Below are 12824 nucleotides of genomic sequence, written 5' to 3'. Positions count from 1 at the left end.
TATCAACAATTTTAAGAGAGGACTATTAAATAGGTTAACATATACATAACTTAGGTAATCTCTTGGTTTTTTTTTGCAATGAAAATATTATTCATATAGTTCTGCAGAACCTACTACGAATTATATACCATTAAGGGTTAAATCTCAATTCCGCATATAACTTCGTGTTTGTCCAAGTACCTAATATATTTTCGACTATATTTCTTCAAGGCATACTATACTGGCTTTTCATTATCTAAGCTCGTAAGTCACTTTTGCTCTTAAACCATGTTTCCCAATCCCTGCTCTGGGTGGATGGTTTCCAATCATGTTGTTCTAGAAGTTTTGAATTTGTATGCACTTGTCAATTACGGACGTGGTCGTAGTCGTGAACCCTTCTGGATGAAAACTATTTTCTCGTGTCGGGTTTATTATGCACCAGCGAGGGCTGCGCGATTGGTCAATACGCTTCCTCGATGCGCTACGTATTTTGGAAATTATTATTTCCTTACCCAATTGTTTATTTTTTTGTCTTTCCAATTACCAATTCTTCTTATTCTTAATGTCATGTTGTAAACGTCTTTAATTACTAGGTACTTAATTTATTATGTAAGTACTCATTGTATCTTTTTTAAATAAATAAGTATTAAATAATCCATGGGGACACCCACGGTGGCCGCGTGGCTTAAGCGTTGGAATATAACGCCGTGGGTCCAAGTTTCGAATCCTGGGTCTGGCAAGTACACATATTGTTTTTCAATTTGTGTGGGAGTCGGGGTATGGACCTAATAGGTTGAGCAAGTGGCTGACATCCATTTCTCGTAAAAACAAAAATATTTTGATACAAACCTCTACTCTGTGGAAGCCCATATGATCCTATTAAGATCGGACGTGGCCGGAAAAAAATATTATAAAATTCAGTGTACGCGTGACAGGGTAAATAATATTATGTACCTAGTGCATATTTGATTATACATGACATATAGTCGTGAAAACACAATACAGTTGAAATTAACAACAGAAATGTGATAATGGTATACCCAAGTGGCAATTGTTTTATTGAAGCAATTTCTTCGACATAATTGTGTCGGAATAGTAGACAATACTAGTTAACATACAGTTACATACTTAGAAGATTGCTTTGCGTCCCATTTCACACTATTCATTTGTCAACAGCTCGGAGGAAATTCATAGAAATGAAATCACCAGTCGATCTGACTATTTTAATTGGAAAGAAAATAGTAATGATATTATGTAGGCACTGCTGCACGTATTCTTCCACAAAAGGAGACTTTATTGCATTAATAACAATTGAAAGTTAGCGTTTTTTGGTGCTGTTATTTTTTATTGTCATTACTAGCGTGTGTGAATCTAATTTCAGATGGAAGCCTTCTATTGTCATACATTAACTGTCCATATACAGAACGTTTTCTCCATGCGGAATCTCGAAGAAAAAAACGATAGTTTGTGTCCAATTAAATGATACACCATAATTAATAGCTATCGTCTCAATCGTAGAGCAGAGGTTAGCGCTTCACTTCCTGACGTGTGGTGCGCGGGTCCGAGTCCCGTGAGTCAAAATAAATGTCGTTTTTCAATATGTAAAAGTGCGGAACTTCATTTGGAGAAGGTCTTGTAGTATGGGGAATATAAAAATAGGTATTATAATATTTTTTTTAAAAATCAAATTGTGTAAAATCTATGTAAGTATATTAACATATTATTACAGCTTTTCAAAGCATGCCTTGAGGGCGATCTATATGGACAATTCGATTGATTGGCGAGACCATAGTTAATCGTTAAATGATGTCACAACATATGACATAATCTTTTAAATACTTACATAAAATAATATTTTTTACAATTTTCTCCATGCGAATTCGCCTGCGGCACAATGTTGTTTGGTAGTAGGTATATTTTAAAATCTATATTTGCGCGATACTACAGTTTTAAACTTTTAAGCGGTTAATTTATTATATTTAGATGGCTATGAGGATGGCTATATAACCCGAAACAACTGTTAATATATTTAGCTCAAATATTGTAGAATCATCAAAAACTTTGTTTTTAAACCATTTTTAGAGGTCTACCACGTAAACGCTAGTTATACGCCAGGTATTCCGAAAATTAGCTTAGATTTTTATAAAATAGGGAAGCCTAGTTTTTGCCAGGTGGGACACAGACTTTGAAGTTTCGCTATTAAAACACAGTCAGTGCTCAAAACACGCCTGGCGTGTGGCCATTAGGTACATGTACATTCACTGCTGACCACCACATTTAATTATCATACTAATTGCTACATGCCAGGCGTGTCTTGAGCACTGACCGAGTTGTGGTAATTAACTGGTCAGCAGTGAATGAGATATTATGTAATATGTATACGTAATAATTGCACATCATGGTTGACTGAATAATACAAGTTTGAAAATACCTCAACATTGAAATCGGTTCCAAAAGGTAGGTAGTTAAAGATATTGTTACTAATGGTAGGAGAAGTTTATGCAGGGATGGTATTGTACAATAGTGTGAAAAGAAATTTTTATTCTGTATCCAAAAGAAGATTTTGAATGACTTTATACGTGAACTCCTTTGTTTATGTGTGTAAATAATACAGGGATATTCGATTATTCATTTTTAGTATTTACGCAGACATGCATTATGGTTAATTTGGCATTTTCAATTGATTTTTATTTTTTGAAGAATACTTACTTTTTCCTTTCGCTCTCTTAATATTTAATATTTGAGAATATCACATTGTTCCCATAACGTAAGCGTACTTCAGAGAAGGGATTTCTTATATTAATTTCAAAATGTGAAATTTAATAACGGTGATCGAAATGTCGCGATATGACCAGACCTTTTTACTTACTTGACAACAAACGTTAAACCTGAAGAGGTACTATAACATAATAAATAATCGCTCTGTATAGGGAAGTAAAAGAAAGTAAACCACAACTCATTGCATCACAATGACCAATCTTGTGGGATACGGAAATCATAGACACTCATTTTCATATTGAAGAAAGCTGTTCGACCACAGTACTTACCCAGGCAATCAACGTATAGAAGATGGACTGTATGTGTTTCAAAATAAACCTAACGACGTTGTATTCTACGAAACATTTTAGAATACATCCGCAGTATGTTATCAATTTAGTCGGTTTAGTAATAGTTTTTAATTATGATAATATAATTATTGAAAGACTATAAAAGTATAAGATAAATATTATATTTATTTTTGTGATGTATTTTTATAATTAAGTACGTACCTACCTACATATCTGTATAAATACTACATTTTTGTACTTTTATTGTGTGATATCTACCTATTATATTTACGAAGAGGTAATTAACAATTGTACCTTATGTATTATTTTCTGAAATATGCGATAAATTTGAACTCAACCACGTTTGAAATAAATTAGAATCTTAACTTCAAATGTACCTATCACAAAATAATCGCCTTTAAAAATAAACGACTGGGCCGAAAATATTATTCGAAGAAAAAAATTTGTCATTATTTGATAAAATAATGTACTTATACCATTATTTTTATCATTATTAATATAATGAACTAAAAAATATTTTGTCAAATCAAAAACGAATAGTCGCAGGAAAAATAACATACCAATTTCTAATGTCTAGGAATGTAGTCAGAAAAAATAATGATATAAGTACTAAAAAATAATACTATTGACCGAGGGTACTTGATGGAATTTAAATTTAATTAGTTGATTTTAAGTTTTGTATTATTCCATTTGAGTCGTTTGTTGTGACCCGGGTTTCGCCTTCCGGCATCTTCTGGCACTATGCAAACTGACTCATACCGTCAGTGTGCATTTACCTTTGGCGAGTGTGCATATTGCCTGAAGATGACGAAATGGGAAGCCCGGGTTGCAACAAACGACACAAGTGGAATAGCACAAAACTGAAATCAATTAGAATTTTAATAATATACTGATGCATAATATCTAAAATATCATTTTCAGAATAAAAAGAGCGCAGAGTAGCAGCGTCTGCTATGATCACCTAGGATGCTTCGAAGACTCGGGGCCGTTCGGGTACTTGGAGATGTTGCCCAGTCCACCGCAAGAGATCAACACTAGATTTTTACTCTACTCAACTAAAAGCAGGTGGGAAAAATAGATTACCGTCGCTGAAATAAATACGATATATTATCATATATTAGCTTTTTTTTAAATGCCACTCTCCACGATCGATATACGAAGTGAATTAAAAAAAATCATTGCTATTAAGACGGTCACAAAATAAAAAAAAGAGTTCGATAGTAGAAAGATCAAATAGGTACCTACGAACCTAGGTACTAGAATATGTTTATATAAAACAATAATGGCTAGGTACTACGGTACTAGTGGCGTGTGGTGACCTTTGTTTGTAGTGATACTGTTGGAAAAGACGTAGCTATAACTACTGTTTACACGTCTACTAATTAAGGTATTGTAACTAATTTGTGGTTAGCCCAGCGCTCGAAATGGAAAAGTTTACGAACCGGAGCGCTCGACAAATTTTCTGAAGATATTTACATAGTCATCAAATTGTACGTGTATTTTATAAAAATAAGTGTATCAGATTTTTTATTCTATGGCCTATCTAGTTCAGATGGTCAACATATTTTTTCCACGAGACGGAGCGATAATTTTACAAATTTCACGAGCCGGAACGGCGCTCCGGTGCGTTCCGTTCCATTTCGAGCCCTGGGTTAACCTATGACGTAGATGATTTGTGAAGCTGTGGTGTGGTAGGTCCGATATATATTAAAAACATTTTCTATAATATCACCTTTAGAAGTAAAATTTACCATACGATTGAACAATAAATAACCACATAGTAATTTATCAGTGACGTCCCTTTTTTATACAGTATTTTAAATCATCCTTTCATGACGCCAATAAGTATCTAAAAAATGTGTTGTATGGATACATTACTAACAAAATATAAACCACTAAAGCAAAAAAATTTAATTTAGATATAAAAAGCGAATAAATATAATATAAGTAATTATGTTAGACACACCCAAATCATCAGTCTTATCAGGTTATATTTGGTTGATATGGCACATTTGGTTTGTACCATTTAGCAATACCTACAAAGATTTATTATTTTCACACAATTTTTACTATGTTATTATTGTACACCATGTTAACAAAATAATTGTAGCTATTTCTATATAGGTATAACAAATGATTATCCTCGATTTGCCGCCCCCAAGCGACGCTCTATCTGCCTACCCCCACGGGACGTCACTGTAATTTATCTATTATTCTGAGCAGCGCTCGAAATGGAAAATATTACGAACCGGAGCGCTCGAAAATTAACATGGTTATCAAATGTTATGTGTATTTTATAAACATAAGTGTGCTAGAATTTTTTGTTATATGCCATATCTAGCTCAGACGGTCAAATTATTATGTCTACGAGACGGAGCGATAACTTTACAGATTTCACGAACCGGAACGGCGCTCCGGTGCGTTCCGGTCCATTTCGAGCCCTGATTCTGAGGATGCTCCGTATCTACAGCACGTCCGATTCGCGCTCCTTGCCCTAAGGCGTAAAACCCACTTAACGCAGCAAGTGGGGCTCTCGCGCAAAATTTCACAAGTGGCGCGTAAATCATCGAAAATACAACGTAATCAAATACGCCAGCGCACACTGGATTTGACGACGCATTATGCGCGCCCACCCCATGAGTCATCGTTTTTTGGCTTCTCGGCGATACGAATGAACGAAAATACAACGTAGTCCATTCATTGAACGCGGCGAGCAAAATCACGCTCTGGAAGCGTCGTCGATCGACGGGCGAGAAGCCATTATTTAATAACAGAGAACTCATTGCTTAATTTTATTGCGTGTCCGATATTTCGCTGGTAGAATAATGTCATCGTGAATATTAATTACAAGCCCCAAAATAATATAATATTTTTATTGCTTTGTTATGAGAGACGCTGATAATAATAATTATTTTGTGCTTCTTGGGCCCCTTATTACATAGGTGAAGGGTAATGCGCGGGTGGGAGGGGGCCTACTCAGTAGTGAGGGCATCGAGCGCTTTTTTGGTGGGCTTTATGCCTAATGCGGCGCAGCTTAGCGGGGTTACGATTTATCTAGTCCTGCTAGGTACACAGTGACGTCCGGTGGGGGTAGGCAGATTGAGCGTCGCTTGGGGGCGGCAGTCACTCGAAGGGCGGCAAATCGTGGAGAATTATTTGGTATAATATATAGAAATAGGCAGCTAAACTTAGCAATAACGAAAATATCTTTCCTCTAAAAAAATCAGCTCAGTGGTTGGCAACAAAATGTATTAATTAACATAAAAGGTTTAACAGTTGTAAGGTGTATCTTTTAAGGACCTTAGATTCTGGTGATTTGTGTAAGTGTCTAACTTAGTTATATTATCTATTATAGGTATTTATGCGCTTTTTATATCTAAATTTAATTTTGTATGTTTTAGTGGTATTATTTTGTTAGTATTGTATACATACAACACATTTTTTAGATATTGGAGTCATGAAAGTATGGTAAAAAATACTGCATAAAAAATGGGGCGGAATTTTGGCGCTGCCTAGGGGCGGCAATTTGTCTAGGGACGTCACTGTAGGTACACCTACGAATTATTAATGTATTGTCGGGACGTTGATGTAGTCCAGCTCAGTGCTGTCACTTGAAAGAACTGTAGAGCCTCAACCGGAACGACGCAAGATGTTACGGGGGTTTAAGGGGCACCGATGATATGTAGCAATTTGGTAAAAGTGGGAAATCGACATGTATTCTGAACGAAAAAATTCTTTGGGGAAAGCCTTTTTAGTTAAAAATGTATTCCTAATTTAAAAAAAATAAAAAAAGCCATTAGCACGTCACCCATTAGAACTAATAGTTACTATTGCAGTTTGCACGCGCATTAGCTAAAAAATAAGGCAGAACTTTGGCTGAACGGCTTTGGATAGGCCAGGGTATCTGCTGGAGTATGGGAAAACCCACACAGGCTTGTAACCCTAAAAAGAAGAGTTTCCTCGGTGAATAATTACGTTGGTACATTGTCATAATTTTATTTTGCCAGATAAATAGTATTAAAATCATTTTGTTGCAGGGGTGACATTCCGTTGCTAGATGTGCCGTTTGGAAATATGTCAACAGCATGGAGCTGGGCTGATCGTGCCTTCAACTCCTCCAGCCCCACCAAAGTGATTGTCCACGGGTTCGGGTCCAACTGTGATCATGTCTGGGTATATGAGATGCGGTCAGCACTTATGGCAGTGGTAAGCAAAGTGATTGATTATGGTTTATTATTTTGTGGTAGATTTGTCTCATTAACATTACAATGGGTTCCAAACGAAGTAAGAATTATTATTAATTTCACAAATTTAGATAATTAAAAATGGTAAAATTAGCAAAAAGTTTCTTCTAAAACCACAGCAATTTCAGTTAAATTAATACGTCATATTTTAATTTGAGGACCTAACAGTGGCGTGCGTAGGCCAGCACGGTAGAAAATAACAGAAATGCACCAATAATAATTTTGATTAAGTGTTTTTTTTTTAAATTAAATTCATACATTTTCTATCGCGTTTTTCACTTTAAAGTAAGTACCTGTACTTCGAGTAAAACTTCAAATCTATTGATGCCTATAATATGTTCTGCTTCAGAACGAAAATGGTAATTTGCTTTTTTTATTCTGTTAACAGGAAGAATGCAATGTAATTTGTGTGGACTGGGAAGCCGGGGCAATAATTCCAAATTATGTCCGAGCAGCCGCGAATACACGATTGGTCGGAAAGCAGCTTGCTATGCTATTAGAAGGTATACTTAGTTTATTAATTAAAACTAACCTTAGTAGGTACATTAATTATGCCACCCGGTATATAGGTAGTAGTAATTTAAAAAGTGCCGGAGTGTTGATTAAATTTAATACTCGTAGTACTCCTTCCCCTAAATCAGCATTTACATTTTGAAATAGCCATCTACTGATGAAGGAGTTTTATTATATCCTATGTAAATAGAATAAAAAAGATGACCCATTGTCAAATTTACGAACCATAAATAATATTTTAGTTAAAAAATAGCCATGTGCATAGCAACTACCGAAAAGAGCCCCTAAAGCTTTGACCCTAAAAAATCATAACATTTATTCGATAGAAACTGGTTCACAAATTGTCTTCATCGAATTTTTATGTTACTTTGATGATTAGGTAAGATTTTTTCTGATTAAAAAAAACATTTTTTAAAAAATAGGTGGTACCACATATATTTTGTATCCATTGTTGTGGCATGGATCGCCAGTCCCACTACACCACTGCTTGTGTAACATAACTTTCATAGTATTACATTTATGTAATTATAAGCTGCCCCTACACGATCAGTATTACTGTCAGTTCCATAAAGTATGGATAATAATAGTGATCGTGTAAGAGGGTGGAATGATGGAACGAACTGACGAATATTCAAATATTTTGGTATTTGATCATCGGTAAATATAGCAATATTACTACTATAAATAATATTATGAGATAAATTGTGATAATAGATGTATTGAGATTGGAATAATTTTCTTGATTCTGATCTGGCTTTTCATCCACTTTATTCGATTTAAAACTGATAATACTGAAATTATAGCCAAAATGCCTTACGATTATTTGTTTCAATCAATGGGAATAACATCAGTGACCATGGACTAATATTAATACTGACAGTGCAACCGGATGAAATTAATTATTAATACAAAGTAGTGAAAATATGAAACAAACTTTATGAACTCTGTAAGTAGATATTGATCGTGTAAGGTCGATAAAGGATTGATGTCATTTTCATGAATACTGTCAGTAATATTGGCCATGTAGGGTCTGCTTTAAATATCACTGCATATCAGACGACTTTTTTAAATAAGTATGTATTATTTATTTTATAGGTCTGGCTAGTCATATTAATTTAAAGTTTGATAAAGTACATCTGATCGGATTCAGTCTGGGAGCACATGTTGCTGGATTCGCCGGATCACAACTGCAGAATATATCCAGAATTACAGGTAATAAATATATTATACCTATTTATTATGTTACATACCTACATCTTATGATGAAATAGGTGTATGCAATTTTACTAAATATAGTATTTATAATTTTAATGAGGCTTTGACAGGGACCCACTGTCATAGCCTCTTCTCCTTTGAATGGGGATCCATTGTTCAAGGCCTAAGTCAAATTCTGATAAAGAACTTTACCATATTACCAAGCTCTTCCATCTTCCCAATGCCATGGACCATTTCAGTGCTCGACTTTCTCATCTGCAAGTAGCAATTCTACTCTGTAGGTCAAATTATGCATACCATTCCTGAACATCACATTCATTGCAGAGCTGTGAATTGATTTTTTCCACGAGAACATCAAATCTTTTACCTATTGTGTGGTCTCAATATCAATTTCAGCTCATTTCTGTTCAGAGGTGACTTGACAAACCGGCATAAGGAAGGCTAAACATACTACATTTCCCCATGTCAAGGGATGTCCTGTGATGAAAATCTATTCACATGCTATGGCACTTTTTCCTTATGGACTCATTACAATCCAAGCATTTTGGGATCCACTGTTATATAAATATATTTAAAAAATAATATAAACATACACCATGCAAAGAACGTAAGTGCCATGTCTCAATGGTTAGAATCATAGATGCTAATCGAATCTCAACAAACTAACACTAGTGTTTCTTCCCATGCGCAAATCTAGGCGGAGCTGATGTATATGGTCGCTATCGCTGACAGAGTTTACATCAGTGGTTCTCATGTGCAGCCACCAGAGGATTTTGCTGCGGCCACCAGCGCTTTACAGAATAATATTTCAAAAATTTATTTATTTTCTTTCGAACTTGTCCTTTTCAGATGACAAATGAAAATTTCATAGGACTACAAACGAGATTAACATTTTCAATATTTAATTTAATTAACTGGGCTAACGTTAAATATGCATTATTGGAAATGAGTCATGACCAAGTACTTAAAAACCATCTGAATATTACCACGGCTGAAAAATTTTGGCCGTAGTTATACGTTGACCAAAATCAAGTCAATTCAAAAAATTGGCAACAATTGCTTTATTAATATTGTCGATTTTTCCTACTACTGTATACTGTGAAAGATCATTCAGTGTAATGCACTTCATAAAAAACAAATATCGAAGCCAATTGACAGGTGTAAACTTAGAAGCTTGGAAAAAAGGTACTAAAATGTTCAAATGTCTTTTTATTAAATGGACTTGTCTATAAATAAATTGATCCATTTTTTTTATACATAAAATTTAGTTTTAATTTTTGCAATCACAACAAAAATGAAATACCAGACGTTTCCATAGAACTGTCAATGTCAATTGTGCAGCTACAGTTAAATTTCACGTGAGAACCACTGGTTTAGATCATGCCTTGTTTCCCCTCCAACTCCTTGTTTCTTGCCCAAAGTTTTGAACCTTATTTATAATGTGGCCCATTTACAAGGGAAGGGCTTTGGTGAGTAACACAAGTATAACGAAAGAATCTTAAAAATATACGATGTGCATTCCTTGTTATATAGATATTTTTAAGAGAAATGGTGATAGATATGAAATTACTCTCTATCTTCTATTAAATAATATTATTTTAATAAGTACTTACATACTTTAAATCAATATTTTTTATCGCAATGGCAGACACAGAGTAGTAAGATTTTATTAACCATTTTTTTAATGATAAAAGGTCTGGATCCTGCGGGCCCACTCTTCGAAGCCCAAGATCCTCGTGCCCGGCTCGATAGTTCCGATGCGATGTTTGTCGATGTGATTCATTCCAACGGAGAGAACTTGATCCTGGGCGGTTTGGGTTCCTGGCAACCGATGGGTCATGTTGATTTCTACCCCAACGGTGGCCGAATGCAGACAGGTTGCTCTAACTTGTTTGTCGGAGCGGTCACAGATATTATATGGTCTTCTGCAGTCGAAGGACGATCGCTTTGCAATCACAGAAGAGCTTATAAATTTTTCACTGACTCCGTTTCGCCCAAGTGCCATTTTCCATCATTCCCGTGCGAAACATATGATGACTTCCTAGCTGTGAGTATAATTTCGATTTTCTAGGACCATTAGAATCTTTTTTAAAGCCTGATGTAATATTAAAGTGAACTATTGCAATAGGGTCGATGCTTTGGCTGCAACGGAGACAAGAGATGTGGAAATATGGGATATTATGCAGATCGATCAACAGGGCGCGGTCAATTATATCTTTTGACGAGAGATGAAGAACCATTCTGCGGTAAATCATTTGATAATTCTAATTTCTGTATGAATATGTTAAAACTAAAATTTGGAAAGTTCCTGATGCCATTTAGGTATCCATTACCTACCTTGATTCAAAATAACATAAAAAGATGGTCGCCAATATTAACAGAATTTGAGATAACCCTCGGACGCATAGTTGTTAGTAAATTTCAGCATGATTAAAATTGGCTGAAATCTGATCGATGCAGCTTCGAGTCCTGCTTGGTAGTAATATTTTCTAAGCTTCTAAAAATTATGTATGTTGTTTCTTTTAGCCCACCAGTACCATGTGAAAGTAGAAAGTTCAAGGACCAATCAATCAGTCGTAAGTTACGGTCGAATTCTATTAGCGCTAGTCGGTGACTCTGGACTCAATGAAACATTTCCAATGACACGGTAACTACATATTTAAATTAATTACTATAGAATCAATTAATATCTGATGTTTTCTCAATGTGAATTGTTTTTTATTGTATTTGCTTTGTTGATGTAATAATTTGAGTTTCATTTTTTTTCTAAATCTTCAGTAAGGATGATGCCGAGCTAACTTTAGGTGGACTTCTATCTCGAATGTTGGTGCCTCATCCAGCTTTAGGAGTTCCTATAAAAGTGCAGCTTCTCTATCAGGCGTATTCGGGCTGGATTAGTTCGGGTCTCAACCGATGGACGATTGACAAAGTGCTGCTGAGTGACAGCTTTGGCAAAACGTGAGTTAAAAATAAAAAGTATATTGAGATTTTACATATGATGGCGATATGTACATATTCATGTAAACCAGTGTTTGGCTTGAAATAATAACAGATTTACACTTATTATTTATCAAAAAACTTTCACAACAGAATGGTAGGAAACACTGATTTAAACTATTGCGCAACGTATCATCAAATAATATTTCAACAAATTTTATTGTATACATACATAAAATATAAGTGATAATTTAATTCTAATATTTCGGAAACATCTCTAAAACATACCTATTGGAAAAAATCTTGACTCAAGTTTGCATTAACCGAATTCTGGCCAATGTGCAACACCAATTTAGCCATCTGCACCATACCTAATTATGACCAAATTAACTACAACACAAGGCACTTCTCAAATTTCGCTGACATAAGCGACTGGCTTTTGTGGTTTGAATCAAGGTACCAATAGATAATTTTCTCGATTCCTTCTTAGACAAATCAGGATCTCTCCAAATTTTAGTCTTAACGTACTTGCACTTGCTAATCATCTAATGAACTATTCCGAATCTGAAGGATGGAAGGAAGTTCGAGTCCTGTTCGCCACAAATATTCTTTCTAATAGGTATGATTCTGAGGTGTTTGAATTTATGTATGTTCAATAATAATTGCTACATTCTTAAATCGTGTTGAAAAAAAAATTGTCTGATACATAAACTTTATACTGACCAAAGTTGTTGCATAATATAGAAATGGAGACTTCGTTGGTTTCCCCATTAAAATAGCTGAACCAAGTTTGTGATAAGTGTTATTTTCCATGAAAACTCGAAAACAACTTACTTAGTTTATATGAAACTTGGTAAAAGTGAAACAA

General features: G+C 34.8%; 1 protein-coding gene across 1 annotated transcript in view; it reads left to right on the top strand.

Moving 5' to 3' along the window:
• The window catches only part of LOC147068107 (uncharacterized), a 77223-nt gene that overhangs the window by 60906 nt on the left and 3493 nt on the right, over positions 1–12824 (top strand). Inside the window, exons 4-11 of the mRNA XM_085952915.1 lie at positions 3969–4112; positions 7085–7253; positions 7680–7794; positions 8900–9016; positions 10714–11066; positions 11148–11265; positions 11546–11666; positions 11798–11977. Of these exons, the coding sequence (XP_085809041.1) occupies positions 3969–4112; positions 7085–7253; positions 7680–7794; positions 8900–9016; positions 10714–11066; positions 11148–11265; positions 11546–11666; positions 11798–11977 (1317 nt within the window). The remainder of the gene's footprint in view (positions 1–3968; positions 4113–7084; positions 7254–7679; positions 7795–8899; positions 9017–10713; positions 11067–11147; positions 11266–11545; positions 11667–11797; positions 11978–12824) is intronic.

Source organism: Rhyacophila brunnea, unplaced genomic scaffold (assembly GCF_057557595.1).
Source record: "Rhyacophila brunnea isolate RB1 unplaced genomic scaffold, BYU_Rbru_1.0 scaffold_3, whole genome shotgun sequence".
NCBI lineage: Eukaryota > Metazoa > Arthropoda > Insecta > Trichoptera > Rhyacophilidae > Rhyacophila > Rhyacophila brunnea.
Note: the sequence above shows the minus strand (reverse complement) of the source record. Positions and strands in the feature narration are given on the sequence as shown.